The sequence below is a fragment of the Bufo bufo genome, chromosome 5, assembly GCF_905171765.1.
Source record: "Bufo bufo chromosome 5, aBufBuf1.1, whole genome shotgun sequence".
NCBI lineage: Eukaryota > Metazoa > Chordata > Amphibia > Anura > Bufonidae > Bufo > Bufo bufo.
The window spans coordinates 436224487-436243997 of NC_053393.1; the positions used below are offsets into that span (position 1 = coordinate 436224487).

The window sequence follows — 19511 nt, forward strand, 5'->3', positions numbered from 1 at the left end:
GTAACTGTATCCGGGAAAGCTGGTTTACAACTTAAGATGGCCTCCATTACAGTTTTGCTTCTGTTTCTTTAGACAGATTTTCCATTCAGGAATCAGCAAAATCTAAAATGGCGGCCACTCAGCTTTTTCAGAAACAGATAAACACAAGCAATGGTGTTTGAGGGAAATAATGGCTTTCTTTCTTTTTGATACCAATATATGAATACAAATTGCATGAGGAGAAAATGATTCTGTATCACGGTAAAGAGTCATCATTATGAACAGGAAAGAAAATGTCTTCTTTTTTCCTTCCCATTTCTGTCAAATTTCTTTTGACAGAAATGGGAATGTAAATTGGCAGCTACTTAAATTTTTTTCACACAAAATTAAAAAAACATGGTGTCACCCTCTTCTGCCAAGCCATTGAATATTTAGCCATGTCTTAGTGTTACTGTATCTGGGAAAGCTGGGTAACAGCTAAGACGGCCTCCATTACAGTTTTGCTTTAGTTTCCATTCAGGAGTTAGTGAAATGTAAAATAGAAATGGCGTTGAGAGAAATAAGGGCTTCTATTTACTGGGAGACAGTTCTTCAATGTATTTTTTTTTTACAGATTCTTTGATTCCAGTCATATTGCAATGAATTTCCCAATGGTAAAACATGACAAAGTGATATATGTCTGTCATGTTGGCTAGCACAGGATAAATTTGTGCATAATCCAAGATGGTGTTTTTTAGGTCTTTTTTGTTTATTTTTTTAGCTCTATTGTGTTTCCCATGCTAGTTTAGTGAAAAGAAAGTTATTATTTTTGACCATAACTAAAAAAGTCATAGGGGAAATGTTAGCAAAGCTGATGTAAGGGAGAGCTGGCTTAGCTGCCCACAGCAACCAATCAGATGCCACCTTTCATTTTCCAAAGGTGCTCTGAAAAATGAAAGGTGGAATCTGATTGGTTATTGTGGGCAACTATGCCAGTTTTTCTTTACCCCAGTACCCCATAGGATTTTATATAATTTTATTTCAGATTTTGTTGTAAATTGTCCAACTTCATGGCACTGTGGTCTTATGTAGCCATGATGTGCCACACACATTATATTCTGCTCCTCATGAGAGCTTCATTTCTGTTGGACATTGAGATTTGCCAACAAACCAAAGTGGTTCTCTCCAATAAGAAAAACACGCCCACACCATGCACAGGAGCATTTTCCTATTGGCTCTGTAGTAGTGGGCGGAGTTAAATCACACCACCTACTAAATTTGCATAAAAGAGGCGGGCATGGATGCAAATCACGGGACTAGCTGTCGTCACTATGATGAAATTTTCCCCGCCCCCAAACTTGACGTCACTGGATTTTGAGTAGGTAGCGAGACTTTTGTAGGTAAGCTCAACACTGGGGACAATAGAGGGGGGTGTGGTAGGGTTATTTAGGGGTACACACTGGAGCTTTCTAGACACCCCCCAAACTTCCTGAACCCCTAATTCTTCCAATAAACCCTGAAATGGGACCCTAATGGTTTTTCTTTTTGAATGTAAAGGGGGCGTGGCCAGACTGGGCAGAAAATGCATGCAGATTATAGGGACCCTGACGTCACTTCCTTGCTATATACCCGTCCGCCATTTTCTGGCGGTGAGACAGTTAGGGGGACGGCGCACCGGTGGCGGCAGAGGAGCGGACGCAGTTTCCTGGATAGCACGCCCACCCACACGGTGACTGATACCGGACCTATCCGAGGGGAGGGGCAGGGAGAGCGGCGGCTGAAGCAGGCGGGAGGAAGCGGCGCTGGGAGGCGGAACCTCTTGGCCCGGGCTCTATTAATCGGAGCGGCTCCCTCTGGGTAAGTGCAGCACGTGCGGCCATTGTGTGCGCGGCGGCCGCTGACTGAGACCCGATAACGGGCGCCGGAGCGCGGGCTTTTCTCGGCACTTCTCCTGCCGCTGACTCCTCCCATGGGTCTCTGACGGGGGCGCCATGTTTCTCGGTGGCCACCGGGGGCCCTTCCGCGGCCCTTCGGCTCCCCTGCCACGCTGCCCCCTAGGGGGTTGTACCGAGTACTCGAGGAGGCAGAGAATTGGGACAGCGGTCGTTGTACCGTCCACGGCTGGAGGTCGTGGCCAGTGTCCTGCAGTGAAGCCAGGCGTTCTCAGGGCTCCACGAAGAGCCACAAGAATCCTCCCCTCATCCATTTCTAGCCACCTGGTGGTCTCCAGCCATCATCCCCATCTCTGTGTACCTGGAGGGCGGGGACATGGATGTGTGTGGCCTGCTCTCAAGTGTCTAACATTGCCGGACTGAGCCAATGACCAGGGGAATTAACCGAAATAGTATTGAACACACAGTGTACATCATTAGTGTCTAGTTACACTTCCATCTAATGGGGGAATACATGAAAGATACATGTCTGGTCCCAGGTGGTTGGGGGGGCACAGAATAGTATCAAGGGCCCTGATCTAAAGTGTATGGCCGCGCTGGGTAGTTGGGCACAGGTGCCCTCTTACACTATAGATTCACATACAATTTAGTTCTTATGTTCTGCTCCCGATTCTATCACAGGACATATCTATTTTTTTTCACGGTCACCTATTTTTACGGACTGTTCAGAAATTTTGTACGGTTGGGAAACATGGAGAGACATATCTACGATGGAGCTATTTGATGGTATTATTTCCATCTCATACTTTTAAGCCTTACATGCACTACAACATGTGGTGCAGTGTAAGAAGTATGGAGCGATCCTTCCAATTAGAGCCCCCCCGGGGACTAAAAATTAGAGTTGTCCGGGTTTAGAGCTGAACCCGGACGTACCCATGTTTTCACCCAGGCAGCCCCCCCTGATGTTAGCATCGGAGCATCTCATGCTCCGATGTGCTCCCTTGGATCGCGCAGGGCACACGGGCTCTTTTGTTTACAATAACACACTGCCGGGCGGAGTCTTCTGGTTGGTTGACGTCACCGGCTCTGATGGGCGTGCTTTAGCGCTGCCCTAGCCGTTTTACTGGCTAGGGCAGCACTAAAGCCCGCCCATCAGTGCCGGTGACGTCACCGGGCCTCCTGGCAGCCCCATGGAGAGCGCCGGTACATCACCGGATCTCCAGAAAATGCATCGGAGTATAAACTGCTCCAATGTTCAAGTCAGGGGGGGCTGCCTGGGTGAAAATGGAGGTATGTCCAGGTTCAGCTCTGAACCCGGACAACTCCTTTAAAAACACAAAAATAATACATTCAAATCACCTCCTTTCCCATTTTCACATATAAAGATAAACAATAAAAAAATAAACATAAGTGATATCGTCCTTTCCAAACTTTTAAAATATAAAAATATTGTTCCTGCATGGTGAATGTACATATACTTTAAAATGGTACCATTAAAAACTACAGTTTGCTCTGCTAAAATCAAGCCTTTATTCAGCTCTCTAGACAGAAATATAAAAAGTTGAAGCCGTCAGAATATATAAAACAATACAACTGTATACATTTATACAGATCTACAGAATAAGGATATCATGTCATTTTTAACGCACAGTACATCATACAAAAAATCCCTCCCCAACTCCCTAATTTTCCAATACAAGTTATGGTAAAAAAAAAACAGTGCCATTAGAAAAATCCAACCACCTATACGGCTATGTGAACAGAAAACAAAACAAATGATGGTTCTTGGAAGACAGCTAGAAGAAACGAAAATGAAAGAAAAAATTAAAATAGGCCACGTCCCAGAACGTTTACATAAAAGTCTAGAGTTCATGTGGACATTGGTGGAGGTCTGACCCCTGTGATCACTATTGAGAGAAGTCCATTTAAATGATAGTTTACTGAAAGTCTCATTGGTACGTGGATAACGGGAAAGCTGAGGGTTCCGGCTCGGTGGGCACCGCATAGCTTGGCATTTTTCATTAGTGTTGGGTGGAGGCATCTCCCTACCAAGCTGCTTTAGAGAGAAGTTTACTGTGAAATTTTTGACCACAAGCCTGTCCACAGCTAAGGCCCCTTTCAGACGAGCGAGTTTTCCCGCACGGGCGTGATGCGAATGCATTGCGCCCGCACTGAATCCGGACCCATTCATTTCAATGGGTGTGTGTACATGAGCGTTGCGTGAAAATCGCAGCAGGTGCTATATGTTCTGCGTTTGTCATGCAGCCTGGCCCCGTAGAAGCGAATAGGCCTGCGTGAAAAACGCATTGCATCCGCAAGCAAGTGCGGATGCAATATGTTTTTTTACTGATGGTTGCTAAGATAAACAACTGAAGGCAATCGCAAACAAAACTGACTGAACTTGCTTGCGAAATGGTGCGAGTTTTCCTGAACGCATCCGGACCTAATCCGTATCGTTCGTGTGCAAGAGGCCTAAGAGGCTGGTTCTCTATACAGCTTTATGTAACCGTGATAGGATCTAGTGCTATCACCGTATCTGGTCCAGTACTCTGTCCAGAGAGTAACTGACTATTCATTCCAGGTACTCAGAATGATTCTTGGACTAGGTGGGGCCTGTTCACACGGGCGTGGACTCGCCTCTATCTCCAGCACAGTCTATCTGCAGAACAGCTGCTCATTGCAGACACAGCCCTTTCCATGTGAGATCTGTCATTGAGGGAAAAATGATGTTGGTTCCAGTTGATTTATTTAAAGCATAAGCCACAGCTGTAAGTGACCTACTACATATATGGTAGGTATGTGTCGTGGGGCCTTTACGCAGGCTAATTATCTGGAACGGGTGAACGTGGGTTTCCTATAATGGCCTTCATCCTCGGCCCATGTAAATATCTTCTTACTGGGTCGCCACTAGTAACAACTTCCTGACCCGGTCTTGAAATAGGAAATCCAAGATGGTGCCTGCTTAAAGGGGTTATCCAGGAAAATATATTTGACTTCTCATGATAGGTCATCAGTATCAGATCTGCGGGAGTACGACTCCCGGGGCCCCCATTGATCAGCTGTTAGAAGAAGCCTTGAGTGCTGCAGGCTCCTCCTAGGCCAGATACCTCACCATGTATCTGTCATGTGGCCCAGTTGCATCTCAGCCCCATTCAAGTTATTGGGGCTGAGCTGTTATACCAAACATGGCTGGCTATACTATGGCTGGAGCTGTCCTTGGGAATCTGCATCCCTAACAATAGATCATTTCTCTCCAGTCATTTCATTATCTATAAAGCGAGTGACATGTAATATAGGAGTAGACCATTGAGTTTAAGTAATGGTCATGGCACACCTCTTCACTCTCTCTGCACAGGTCACAGAGCATGCTCAGAACACTCTCCTGTTGAAGTCAATAGATAATTTTTCTGCCAGAGGTTTCCTTAGAAAGCTGTTAAGCAAATCTCTGTTAATAGCTCAGGCAAGATGGCTTCTCCCATAATTATGTACAGAAAAATATGTACAGTTAGAAAAATGAAAGCAGATTAAAATAGGCAATTGTACAAGTGCTCCCTCAAGTTACAATATTAGTTGCTTCTGGGGAAACTATTGTAACACAAAGAAGTAATTCACCTTTCTTGAGCTGTTCTACAGCTCCTACGGCATGGCCAATCCCATGTGGGTAACCCTACTTACCTAATCCATGCGCTGGATTCCGGCTCCGTCGACCCTGTCATGTTTTTCATATTGCTATTTATTGAAAAGAAAAATCTTGCATTGATAGATGTATTCAGGCCCTTTACTTAGTTTACTTTGGCAGTGGTTATAGCCTCCAGTCTTTCCTCCCTGAGTTTGGAGGAGCGGCCAGCTCTGGGAAGAGTCCTGGTTGTTCCAAACTTCTTCCATTTTTAAGAATTATGGAGGCCACTGCGCTCCTGGGAACTTTCAGTGCAGCAGAATATTTTGTTCCCTTCTCCAGATCTGTGCCTCCACGCAATCCTGTCTCTGGGCTCTACAGGCAGTTCTTTCTCCTCATTATTCTAATATGCATTGTCAGCTGTGAGGCCTTCTATAGACACGGGTCTGTCTTTCCAAATAATGCCCTGTCAATTGAATTTACCACAAGTGACCTCCAATCAAGGTGTAGAAACATCTCAAAGGTGATGAAGAGAAATGGGAGGACCCCAGAGCTAAATTTCAAGTGTCATAGCAAAGGGTCTGAATACTTACGTCCATGTAAAATTTAAGTTTTTCCTTTTTAATAAATTAGCAAAAATTTCCAAAATTCAGTTTTGACTTTATTTCATTAGTCGATGATGAGTGCAGATTGATTGGGAAAATTAGAATTTTTGTTTACGTTAACACAAGGCAGCAACATAACAAAATGTTACAGTGATATATATATAATGGTTGTGGTCATCTTTATGATAAATGTGAGATTATTACATCAGAAAGTATACGTTTTTTTCCACTGAGACAGAAGATGGAAATAGAACTAAAGAGAGAGAGACTGGGAAAAGGCATAATAGTCAGCAATTATAACCTTCTTATCTGTGCTGAACTTGTCATTTGTTTTCTGAAAATACAGCTGAGATTTTGACAGCGACATTTGGCTGGCGTGTTGTTTCCCTATAGTACAGCACGTCCTCCGACTACAGAATCATATGTAAGTGCACACAGCCAGTACTGGAGTTGTAGACCACCTTGGGGGGGGCTGAATTTTCACAGAATTCAAATCACTAACTTTAAGCACTTTTATTATTGTCAACCTACTTATTAATACAATATGAATGTATGAAAAGGTAGTGTCCATGTACGTCCCCATTTAAACTTCTACTATTTAGAACAAATAAATGTGCCAGGTTCCTATAATGCAGAGGGAGATGTACGTTACAATGTATAGTTCTGCAGTACATCCACAGTGGAGCACTCCAGCAAATGCTTTCATACGAGCGTGTCCCTTGCGGGAATCACATTGCGTGTGAGAGTGATCGCGCGTTCTGGACTACAGAAGCGCATGGCATTATCATGATTGATAATGTCTTTCTGTAACAGAAATATACTGACAGCTTTATGTCAGTATGACTCCGTTACAGAAAGGTCAGGCAGAGGCACACAGCCTTATCAGTCATGATAATGCTGTGCGCTTCTGTAGGCCAGACCACATGATCCCCCACTAAGGCTATTTTCACACTAGCGGCAGGACGGATCTGACAGGCTGTTCACCCTGTCGGATCCGTCCTGCTGCTATTTCGCCGTGCCGCTCCATCCCCATTGACTATAATGGGGGCGGAGCTCTGGCTCAGCACGGCAGTTCGCGGTAAGAGGCCGCCGGACTAAAAAGTCGGACATGCAGTACTTTTAGTCTGGCGGCCTTTCACCGCGCACTGTTGTGCTGCGCCGGAGCTCCGCCCCCGTCCCCATTACCGTCAATGGGGACGGAGCGGCGGCACGGCGAAATAGCGGCAGGACGGATCAGACAGGGTGAACAGCCTGTCAGATCCGTCCTGCCGCTAGTGTGAAAGTACCCTAATAAGGGAGGACACACTTGTGTGAGAGAGCCCTATTCACATTTTCGTAGGACACTTCATTGTGTGCACGCAGCACTATAATTTTCTATCAAAACATACACCATGTTGGAATCCAGTGGACCTGATTATAAAGGCTCCTTTACTCAGGCCGAGCATCAGACAGATAATCGCCAACAACAATTTTTTGTGGCGGTGTAAAGGTGCCACTGATTACCCGAAGTGAAATCCTTGTACATGGGGTAATATGATCGTTTGTACGGTCACCTCTATCAGTGTTTGCCGTGTTTGCCTGAGGATAGGTCATCAATAAATATAATTTGGACAACCCCTTTAAGTCAGTGAAATTTGTCACATGCTGCTGGTGTCCTCAAGGCTGCCATACACATTCAGTAGCGGTCTGCTGACAGCTATCTCTCCTGACTCCGCCATGTGTGTTCAGTTTATGTGTATGTGAATTCAATAGGGAGAGCAGAAAAATGCTGTCAGACACTTCTGGCAGGAAAGAAGAAAAGGATGGGGAGAAAATATTCACTTCCCCCAATCCTTCTCTGTCGGGAGCTCTCCTCACACCATTGAACACGCCATTCTCAGCGGGTTCAGCTGACAATACACTGATGGGTATAGGGTGTTCAGTTTGGTGGATCTGGCAGAGCATTATGGCTCTAGTTTATAACTGAACAGTGAACAGAGTGGAGGAAAGCCGAGATACATTTGGATATACATCTTAAAGTAACAGGAACCTGATGTAACTAGGTCTATAGTGTGAATTGTGTATAAAACGTTTTTCTGTCTTTTGTTTAGTGCTGCCAAAATGTTCCAAACGCCTGTCAATAATCTTGAGAAAATAAGGAAGGCACGAAAAAGGGTGAAGCAATTGTTACTGCAGATTGGTCTAGAAACTTGCAGAGAATCTTTTGAGGTAAGGAGCACTAGTACTTGTATATGTGGTTACTGAACCCCAGGAACCCTGTTCAGCTCCCCTTCTAATATCTATCATTATATGACACCAAAGAAATCAAATTGTTGGAACCAAGCATCAAGTGTCCTTTCTCCGTTTGTGGTGACATGCCGTATTAGAGTTTACTTACCTAAACTAGTTAGTTATGTGTAGATCTTGCTAAAACAAAAAAATCCATATCAATATATTCTAACTGCGAAACACCAGAGCATAACCTCGTGAGGTCACAGTATGTGTAGGTTCTTACAGAAATATCAACAAAATTATTTAGGGTTGCGGGGCATTTTAAGAGCCAGCAGAACCTTGTGTTAATCCATTTTAAAGGTCTTATTATTCATAAGGAAGATTGGATCTCTGCGCAAAGCAAAGGGGAAAGTTTTATCTCCTCTCTGAGCATAACCACACTGTACTTTTAAAATATATGCTCCTATTCAGCTATAGGTTGAGTCCAGATGTGGTGTGGATTCTACAGAGCGAATCTGCAGCAATTTACAGTACCAAACATGTGGATGGTGTCTTATAAGTGGCAGAAAAACTATGCATGGGAAAAGTAAGCATACTGAGGATTCTCAAATCTGCAGCCTGGTCAGTTTGTGGCAGACTTACAACCCTTCAATGTACAGGGGCGAAATCCACAGTAAAATCCACACATTACTGCTGCAGCCAATCGCTGTCCTCAGCTGTAGACCACTGAGAACAGCTATTGGCTGCAGAGGTCACAGAGAACGCCACTGGAGAAATGGGTAGGTATGTCACGTTTTTTTTTTTTTCTTTCCATTTTAAGATATTGTAAGGGTTGTTAGAGATTTTTATTGCTCTTAGTAGCAGTTTTGTCTGGTATTAAGATTCACTACAGCTTTATCCCACTGAAATCAAAGCGACAGCTCTAGTGCCAAGCACTGATACTACTAAAAGTACAGAGCTATGCCTGGTAAAACAAAATGAACAGAATGTGGCACTCACAAGAGCCCCCCGGCCCTTTTAAACAGCTAATCAGATCGGATGCAGATAGTCCTGCCAGTATGATGTTGATAACCTGTAACAACGATAGCTTAAAATACCCAGAGGGCCGTTTAATGTCTCGCCAAATATTGCATGCTTCTATCTAATCTATCTTAAGTATGGGGTAGGAACACACTTTCCTATAATTGCCCTGTGTAAATCTGCCGCTGATCAGCCGATAAATGAGAAAACAGTCGTTCATCTGATGAAAGTATTGTTGTGACGTCGCAGTCATTATTTCTGGGCAGCAGATCATCCTGCGTAAACATCGACCTGCTTCCTGGATACAATGATTATCTATGGGAACAAGTGATGACCGTAGTGATCATTCATCCCCATACAGCAGATATGATGGCTGCATGTAAATGCAACTCACTCCTACTCACAGTTGGGCAATTATTGGAAACAAACTGGTCATTCCTGATGGTTGCCTACACAGTTTACCATGTAAAGGGCCTTAATGGTCCAGCTTTTTTGGACTTTTTAAAGTTTGTTAAAAAAAATATATATAATCGTACTTCCCTGCTGCTCTTTCCCTTCTGCGTTGTTTTGATCTCCATTCTGTAGACTTCTGGACAGACGGGGTCATGTGCACTGCTACATCCAATTACTGGCTTCAGCTTGATGAGTCCCCAAGAGGCATATGACCCAGCTGAGGCCAGTCATTGGCAGCAGCGTTGACTCTGTCAGAAGTTTATAGGATGGAAACTGAAAGAACCCCAAAGCTAGCTGAAATAGAGCGGTGGGTAGTAGGTAAATGTGATTTTTATTTTTTAAATGGTTATATCAGGCTGGGGTTCAATGTTAAAGAAGGAAATAATTCCTAAAATGTTTGATTTCTGTCTACAATTGAAAAGAACACTAAATCTAGAAATGAATGGTAAGTAAACAGAAGATAAATTTGTCCTCACTTTTTAGGGGCGTTATAAACAGGATGTCACTCACATTTAGGACTCGTGTACATTTAGGACTCATGTGGTTTTTGTCCACAACTGATCCACATTTTTTTGCTGGTCGGAAGCAGACCCATTCACTTCAGTGGGGCTGCCAAAGATGTGGACAGCACACCGTATGCTGTCCACATCCGTACGTTCATTCAGCGGCCCCGCAAAGACAAGAATAGGACAGTTCTACAGAGGGCAGGATGTTCCGTGTTAAAATCATATAGTACTTGTCCTTAATGCTTACACTGTGTCAGCTGCCATGTTGAACAGGACAACCTCTATTTCAGGGAGTCAGCCACCATGTTTTTTTATTTGCTGCCCTAACCAAGTACACCATAAATTAGTGATAGATCCCCTTGGCAAAACACTACGTCACTTTCTTTAATTAATCCAGCCTTTTTGCTTAAAATCCTATATTGAACAGCCTCAGTGATAGAGTTAAAATATACGTTTTTACTGTTCTCTGCAGGTTAGAAATGCGGGGTGTGCTATGCGTTTATCCTTTTTCCAATGTATATGTTAAACAGATGGCAAAACCGTGATATGAACCCACCCTTATACTGAAGTTTCTGTGGCAGTTTTCTAAATCTTGCGTCAGTAACTGATTAAAGATGGCCTAGGATTAGGAAAAAGCCGACTAATTAGCCAGGGTTTGATGAAGGTAGCTGGGACTGAAAAGGGATGAGAATAACCCTAACATAATATGTACAGATTTTTGGACCTTCTGTTGGTGAACGCACCACGTGTGTGCTATGAGAGTAGTGGAGTGCTGAAATATATGCTTTAGGCCTCATGCACACGACCGTTGTTTTATTCCGTGTCCGTTTTCTGTGATTTTCTGCGGACCCATTGACTTTCAATGGGTCCGTTGAAAACTCTGCTAATGCACCGTTTGTCATCCGTGGTTCCAGTCCGTAAAAAAAATATAACCTGTCCTATTTTTTTTTTTCACGGAAAACTGTTTGCGGACCCATTCAAGTCAATAGGACCGTGGAAAAACGCGGAGGCACACAAGATTGTCGTCCGCGTCCGTTTTTTTCCTATCATTTGCAAAAAGGAAGACACACGGAAACAAAAACGGAACAACGGAACCCCATTTTGCGGAACGGAACACAACAACGGTCGTGTGCATGAGCCTTAACATACATTTTGTAGCATGGAAGGAAATGCTAAGTGTTCTCTGCCGTTGGGGTTGATCACCTAAAATGTGCAATGGCCGTAATTTTTTTCATTGCAGGAATCACGTGGCCGGTTAGTCCTGTGTGCTCAGTGGGGAAGCGACTGGATGATACACTGCGGGTACATTGTGTACAGGGATGACTGGGTGGGCTCCGTCCAGAAGTGCATGAGTTTGATTGAGCCGCAGGAACGCTTGCAGTACATTCAGTATCAAAACGTATATTCTTTTGTTTTTTAGGAAACCAACACTTATAATCCAGGAGACACACATTTTTCCAGTACATCATGGGAGGATGTCTCGCTTTGGGAATCTATTGGACGCAGAAATGTATGTCTAACACTAGCTGTTGGAAACTAGAGTAGAACAGGTTTTTAACAGTACTCTGCTCTGCCACATGTGCACAGATAAGGATTTACATGTGTGACTTTCCTGCAAGGGCTCTGTGCTTTATTTTATTTTAGAATCTGTTACACAAAGTTTTTACTTGTACATGAAGTAGTTTTTGTGTTGTATATACAGCAATAATGTTGCCTTTTAGAAGGTCTCCTATATGTAAGCTACAGATTACCTAGTACTTTACATCCAAAAGGAAACAATGAAATTGCAATCTTTCCAAAAATGTCATTCAGATCCTCCCTTGATGTCACTGCCTTGTGAAATGTTAGTAGGTTTCCTCTAATTCTGTTTGGTATTTAGTTTTATTTCTCTTTTTTACATGAAGACATGTTTTGGGCCGATGCTAATCTGTTTTCTGGCTTCAGTTGCATGCACGGCACATGAGTGGACATCGCTTCCCTCTCTCCCTTTCAGCCAAACAGATTTCAGTAAATGGGATGGGGTTACACAGTTCTCGCAGTCATTCAGGTCCCAGTGATCAGATCCTGGCCATTCTAACATACATCACCCATTCTCTGGATTTGTGATGGTGGTTGTAGTTGATGCATATTATACATTGACAAGGCTCACTTTGTGGATGGTGACACCGTGCTGCATTTGGTCGAAATAAATTCACGTGATAATTACACATTCTCATCTCCCCATCACTACTTACACAGTGACTTACAGGAATTATTTCAGATCTATGCTCTCCCCCTTTTTATTGGGTTTGTTAAAATTGGTGCCTTAGGATAGATCATATAGCTAGTATTAGATCTGTGAGAGTCCACTGCTTAGCTGTATGAAGGGCCCACATCCCGACTTTGCTTACTAGGCACCACTCAATACTTTTAGTAGTGGCTGTGCTGTTTTCAACAATCTCTTCCTATTCAAGTGAATGAGAATGAGCTTTAAAAGCAGGCACGACCACAATAGCAAGTACAGAGCAATGTAAGCAATCATGCCAAGAGTCAGATCCCTCTCTGATCCAATATCGATGGCCTATCCTGTGGATGAGCTGTGTTTTTTAAAGAATGAGACAGCTCCTTTAGCATTCAGGGAATTGTTATTCAACCCTTTTCAATGTACATTAAAGAGGACCTGTCACCGCTCCTGACATGCCTGTTGTAATAGCTTCACCCATCCTCCCATGTAATAACAATTCTGGAGCCTCTATTCTTATGGCTCTTTGTTGTACTATTCCTTTATTATTTCTACTACACGTTATGAATGAATTGCTAGCAGTCTGCAGTAAGGGTACAGAAGGGAGGTAGCCAGTTGGGGAGGGAGTGGGGGGGTGTACCTGCACAGTCTGACAATGGCAGCATTGATTGGATAGAGTGAGTCTGTGTAGGTACCCCCCCCCCAACTGGATACCTCCCCTCTGTACCCTTACTGCAGACTGTTAGCAATTCATTCATAACTTTTAGTTGGAATAATAAAGGAACGGCACAACATAGAGCCATAAGAATAGATGCTCCAGAACTGTTATTACACGAAGAACGCATGAAGCTATTAAAACAGGCATGTCAGGAAACGTGACCGCTCCTCTTTCATGTAGAGTTGCATATTTAGAGTTTTTATGTATATAAAGCTTTTTGACTGTATAATGAGATGTCCCTCAACTTTGCCAGAATCTAGGTCTAGATAGACTTGCGACATTTGTATTCACCTTTCAGCAGTATTTAGGTCTGTGTGGTTTTTCAGCCCCTGGATGTAAACAAAAGACCTTGAAAATGGCAAGGAATTAAACTATCGGCACTTTTACACCGTCAGTTTTTGTAAAGGAGGCCATACGCATCAGATTAAAGTCGGCTGACTGTCATTTGAAAAACTAGTGTGATGGCCGACGGTAGAGTCTTGTCTGCTGAACATGCATTCTGCCATGCTGGAAAACTTAGGCCGTTCATCTTCCCAAACTGCATGTCGATGGCATGATTAGCCAAATTTAACCGATCACGTACCGTTCTGCCCAAGTACAAGGGAGTTTTCTTTGTTTGTTTTTTAAACTGACTTCCTGGTTGGCCAGTTTAGGGTACTTTCACACTAGCGGTTTTCTTTTCCGGCATAGAGTACCGCTCTATACCGGAAAATAACTGATCAGGTATATCCCCATGCATTCTGAATGGAGAGTAATCCGTTCAGGATGTCTTCAGTTCAGTCATTTTGACTGATCAGGCAAAAGAGAAAACCGTAGGCATTTTTCCCCATGGAATGTATTAGTGCCGGATCCGACATTCAAAATACCGGAATGCCAGATCCGGTGGTAATGTGAAGAAAGATACAATCCACATCCGGATGCGTCTCCCAAATGCTTTCAGCCACATCCAGATCGGCGGATCCGACAGGCAGTTCCGACGACGGAACTGCTTGCCGGATCACACTGCTGCAAGTGTGAAAGTAGCCTTAGTTGGTGGGAACAATCGCATGGACTGTTGATTAGCTACAATGTGGCCGTTCATTACCTCAAATATATATTCAGCTTAAAGAGGTTGTGCAGCGATTTATATTGATTGATGACATATCCTCATCGACCCTCGCCGATCAGCTGTCTGCACGTTGTCACCGAAGTGCAGTGTTATGAAGAGCACTCGCTCCATTCACTTGAGTAATTACCTAGGCCGCTGCTCCACAGGAGACCACGCATATTGTAATGAGCAGGAAGCGGTGCTCGCATGGAGGGCCGGCTCCTCATCAGACAGCTGATCAGCAGGTCGGACCCCCGCAGATCAGATATTGATGACCTATACTGCACAACCGCTTTAAGCCAAAGCCAGGAGTAAAACCTGCAGAGAAAAAGTATACTGGAAAGCTCTGCACATTTTGGGCTCACTCCTGGATGTGGCTTACAAATACTAGTAAAATAATATCCATACCGATCAAATACTATCCAAATACTGACCATGTGAAAGTGGCCTGTATTAGAGAGTTGTAGAATTTTTCTTTGCGTAGTCTTCAAACATTGTTGTCTGAAACAAACCCTTTTTCTGTGTACATTATTGATAAAAAATTTAATTTAATTTAATTCTGCATCAGCCAGACCTCATGCTGTAAGGCACGAAAGCCGATACAGGGGTGGCGGCATGTCCTGTCTACTAGCATAGAGTTTAAACTGCTATAAAAGTTTGTCTTACATTCTTTATGTAGATGAATTTTATATATAATGCTAAATAAATTCCTTAAATTACCTTTTACCTTTCCTGAGTTACTATGTGTATTCTAGTTAAGTCAGTAAATTAAAGGGGTTTTCTAGGAGTAAATTATGTCCCGAGGAAAGATAATGTCCTCGATATCGGATGAGTGGGGGTCTAATTCCTGGCATCCCCCCACAGATCAGCTGTGATCAATGCATCCTAATGGTAGGCCAGTGACATCATGTTATAAGCTTATGGCTTTTGTGCAGCTTAGTCCCATTCAAGTGAATAGGTCTGGGCTGCACTAAAAGCACAATCACTATACAGTCTAAAGCACCGTGGTTAGTATACTGTGAGGAGGCCCTTGCAAGCAGACCCCACTTTAAGCTCTGAAAACCTCTTTAAGCTGTGTATGAGCACTGAACAAGCAGGAAATGCTAGCTGATTTTAGATCTGCCTTTGTGAAGGCTACATATTATGCTGTAACTCAAGATTGGTACAGGGGTACACTATTCAATTCAGCTTGTGTAGTATTATAATATGCAGAGACCTTATTTGTCAATTTTAACAGTGTTTCTATCTTTCCATTTTTTTAGGGTTACAGAACAAAGCAATTCTGCTGTAGTCTCTGTAGTTTCGCAACTAGACTGCCCTCGTCATTCAAAAGTCATCTACAACGCTACCATGAAGATGAGAAGGACCAGGAGCTTATGTCGGCTTGTCCAAGCTGCCCATTCACATCACAGACAAAGAATGTTGTAAAGCACATGCGGTTGTTTCACTCTAGTGTTCGAAAAGTTCAGGCTCCAAAAGAGAGTCCAAACCCAGTAAATTCAGTCCGGTTTTCTTGTGCAAAATGTAACTTCACTGACACGCTGTATTATAGTTTGAAAAGGCATGTTCTTTTGACCCATCATCAAGCTGAGCTTGAAAATTATTTTGGGGAGAAGTCTGAAGAGGAACTCAAACATTCTCCTCAATTAAAGATCAGTCTAGATAGTAGATACTATTGCAAAAAATGTAGTTGCATTACTAGTAACCGTGATGCTTTGATGTACCACATATTAACATCTGATAAGCACAGAGATCTGGAACTCAAACTTAGAACTGACATTTCTGATATTAGTCGAGCGCGTGTAAGAAGACCATACAAAAGGTTCTTTGCAAGAAGTCCCACTGTAGCTCAGGCACTTAAACCACAAGTGGTGGTGCCAAATGCCACACCGGTAACCCCTTCAGCCACTAAAGATGTAAAAGTTATTTCCCTTCCACAAAATGGTCCTAATCCGCCTTCATTGGGGACACCTAGTTCACTCATCCAGAAAACTGTACCAGTATCTACGACTGCGTCTGATCCTGCAGGAGGTTTAGGCCAGACAATATCTACCACGGTTGCTTCTTCAGCTCAGGTTGGGTTTGTTACTGCTCAGCTTCCTCAAAACCAGAGCATTACTCTTCAAGCTTCCCTTCCGCAATCTGTCTTCCTGTCTCCGCAATTTCCTTTGAACCAGCCTGTTACCGCAACTGTCCTTCCATCAGGAGCTCAGGTTATACCCGGTACCCAGACGTTGGCTCTAAATCAGTCAGCAGTTTTAACCTGTCCGCAGTCTTTGCAGTCTGCTGTAATAAATATGAACCAGGCTGGGAGACCCGCACTCTATACTGTAAATCAGTCTATAACGCCGAACAATGTTGTTGGCAATCAACCTGGCATTCCTCAAAATACCATCCTTGCTTCCCCCTTACTTAGGCAGCTGATTCCCACTGGTAAGCAAGTAAATGGCATACCAACGTACACACTTGCCCCAATCTCTGTAACATTACCAGTCGCTCCATGTGCTATACCTGCTGTCAATCCCCCAACAATGCCAGTGCCGTTGTCTCAGCCTGATAAAGTGACGCAGGTTTCAAATTCTCCAGCCAGTGCTTCATCTAATCCTACACCAAAACAAAAAGCATCAAAAAAGCCCAATCCTAGTGTTACAAAAAGTCCAGCCATTGCTCCAGCTGCTTTAGGCAAGGAGACGAAGCAGTGGAAGACATGCCCTGTTTGCAATGAACTCTTTCCCTCTAATGTGTATGAGGTACATATGCAGATTGCGCATATAAAACAAGAAAATAGTCCTAACAGGCCAACAGAGTCTTCTACTGCCAATGAGGCAAAGGAAACTATTCTCATCGCTGCTCAGGCATCATTTTTGAAAGTCCTGAAAGAAAAATCAATTAGATGTGTCACTTGCAAGACATTTGCTCAAGAAGGCGAGGTGTTGAAACACTTACTTATGCATGGCATGGTGTGTCTCTACTGCAAAGCGGTTTTCCACGAACTAAGAAACTTAATCTACCATATGAAAATTTTACATGTAGGCAAAAAGAAGGTGCATGCTGATTTTGTCAAGAAAGGTTTCACAATATCAAGTGATGCAAATGGTAATGCACTTTTTCCTCATTTTGACTTTACATTTAATTTATCTAGAGAAGAGCTTGGGGACAAAGATATGCACCTTGCGATAGTTACTGGAGCAAACGCGAACACTGCTAGTCCAATTTATATCAAAATTCAGTCCCCACCAGTGTTTTGTGGTGCAAAAGATCAGCGAGCCTCAAAGTGTTCATTCTGCAATTGTGCGTTGTCAAGGTCTGAGGTATATGAGACACACTTGAAAGATAAGCATCATATAATGCCCACAGTGCATACAATCTTAAAGACTCCTGCTTTTAAGTGCATCCATTGCTGTGGCGTTTACACTGGCAGTATGACGTTGTCAGCCATTTCTGTCCATCTTCAGCGTTGTCGCAACGCACCGAAAGATAGTACCTCTGGAGAGGAGCTGATGCTTGAAAACAATGGTGAGCCTAAGCAGAAGGGCAGCGAGTATGTAAAAACCAAACCCAACGCTACTGGTGATACTCAGGGAGCCTCAAATGAGTTTAAGAACCATTACAAATCTGGTCCGAATGCCTCAAAAGACCTAGTGCCTTCTAAAAGGAGGAGGCTCGAAACCAAACCTGATCCTTCAGAGTCTCTGGACGCGCTGCAGTCTCTTGATAGCCTTGAGTTAATTCCAGAACCTAATGCATCTGTGTCTAATGAGTCTAAGAAAGAGTTTTTGTCAAAGTATTTCCACAAGAAACCGTACCCCAGCAAGAAAGAAATTGAACTGCTGTCTGTTGTACTGGAGATGTGGAAAAGTGATGTGGCCTCATTCTTTGGTACGAAGCGTTACATGTGCCTGAAATTTCTCAGAAGTCACAAACAGAGAGTATTGCTTGGATTCAAGATGGCTGATCTCAAACGTTTGCAACATGACTTAGATTTGCAGGAAGACTATTAATTGGCACCTAGCTGCAGTGGGAAACACCTGGTTAGCATCCCCATGTCTTCTGTGATTTCACACAAAATTTAAAGGAAGCCAGGCAGAAGATTAGATGTTAACACCCTTTTTTGTCAGTTTGCATTTTGTGGTTTTCACGTTCCAGTGCTCTCATTTATCAGCCCTTTAGGTCTTCACTGTCTAAGTGTCCTCTGTATAAGCTTGTCAGTGTCCTTCAGAATGTTCCATTTGTCTGAATATTCCTTTCCATTTTGTACATTTCTGTACGTTTTGATTTTAACTTTTTTTATTTTTTATCTTTCATATTTGAAAAAATAACATGTTAGCTTGACAGCTTATGCATGGTGTAGACAGTGGTTTTACTATGCAGTGCTGGCAGATGATGGAAGGTGTAGTACATTACTTGTTCTGCTCATGTCTCTTGTAGGTATGTCAGGGTAAGTGCCTATAGCACATTAATAGTCTTGAGTACACTTGTTTGCTCTTGGTGCCGTTGTGCACAGTGGTTGCTGAAACCTGTATATTAACTGGAAGTTTTCTTCTGTAACTGAAGAATGTGCTGCTGTGTGGTGGGTGTTTTTCCTCCTCTGGGCAGATTTCCCCTTGTGAAGACGCACGATGTCCTGGGCGAAGCCTTTTTAGTTTCTCTACAAATGGCACTAGCAGCATAAATAAGTTCATCTACATACCGGGTGGAGCATTATTTCTGCATCATTTTGGGTGTGCTTAACAAGACATTTTTTTTTTTTTCCAGTATGGAAATTCTAATTCCAATTTTTTTATTTTGCAATTTAGTTTTAAATGTGTGATACAGGACACTTTTATATACATAAATAAATATTATATAATTTATTAGGAACTTTGGGAAATCAGGAACCCCTAGTTGTAGAATATGTATCTATGGTGCCAGTTGGGCTCCCTCATTTCTACTCTATTGTATTATGTGTAGTACAAAGGAAATGTAACTTTGGCCAATTTGGACTTGCTTTTGTTTAAAATAAACCTCTCAAAACATTTTGCATGGGTTTTGTATTTGTGTAGTATTTTGTTGCATTTTCTCTCTCATAAATTGTTCCCCAGATTAGTGGGGAAGATTTCTGACACTGTTTCAAAGGGAAACTGTTGCAATGCTGTGGGCAACAAACATCCCCTTTTAATCTTCAAAATGGTTCTCTCTAACTTTGCTATTGGGGCCAGTAGGTGTCAGCATTAAAGTAGCACTC

General features: G+C 43.0%; 1 protein-coding gene across 2 annotated transcripts; it reads left to right on the forward strand.

The window, feature by feature from the left end:
- The first annotated feature begins 1559 nt into the window (after nt 1–1559).
- ADNP2 (ADNP homeobox 2) lies at nt 1560–19288 on the forward strand. Of its 2 annotated transcripts, XM_040433517.1 has the most exons (4): nt 1560–1815; nt 8162–8279; nt 11682–11771; nt 15550–19288. In XM_040433517.1, the coding sequence occupies exons 2-4, from the start codon at nt 8172–8174 to the stop codon at nt 18286–18288; spliced, it is 2937 nt and encodes a 978-aa protein (XP_040289451.1). In that variant the 5' UTR covers nt 1560–1815; nt 8162–8171; the 3' UTR covers nt 18289–19288. The 2 variants fall into 2 exon arrangements, with proteins under 2 accessions (XP_040289451.1, XP_040289453.1); XM_040433519.1 differs by lacking the exon at nt 11682–11771.
- Nucleotides 19289–19511: the final 223 nt, after the last annotated feature.

What these genes read in the sequence shown, in the direction of transcription:
- ADNP2 (XM_040433517.1), top strand. Translation starts at nt 8,172, where the DNA reads ATGTTCCAAACGCCTGTCAATAATCTTGAGAAAATAAGGAAGGCACGA. An exon ending in CTTGCAGAGAATCTTTTGAG is followed by an intron (nt 8,280 to 11,681) that starts GTAAGGAGCACT and finishes TTTGTTTTTTAG; the next exon opens with GAAACCAACACTTATAATCC. An exon ending in AATCTATTGGACGCAGAAAT is followed by an intron (nt 11,772 to 15,549) that starts GTATGTCTAACA and finishes CCATTTTTTTAG; the next exon opens with GGTTACAGAACAAAGCAATT.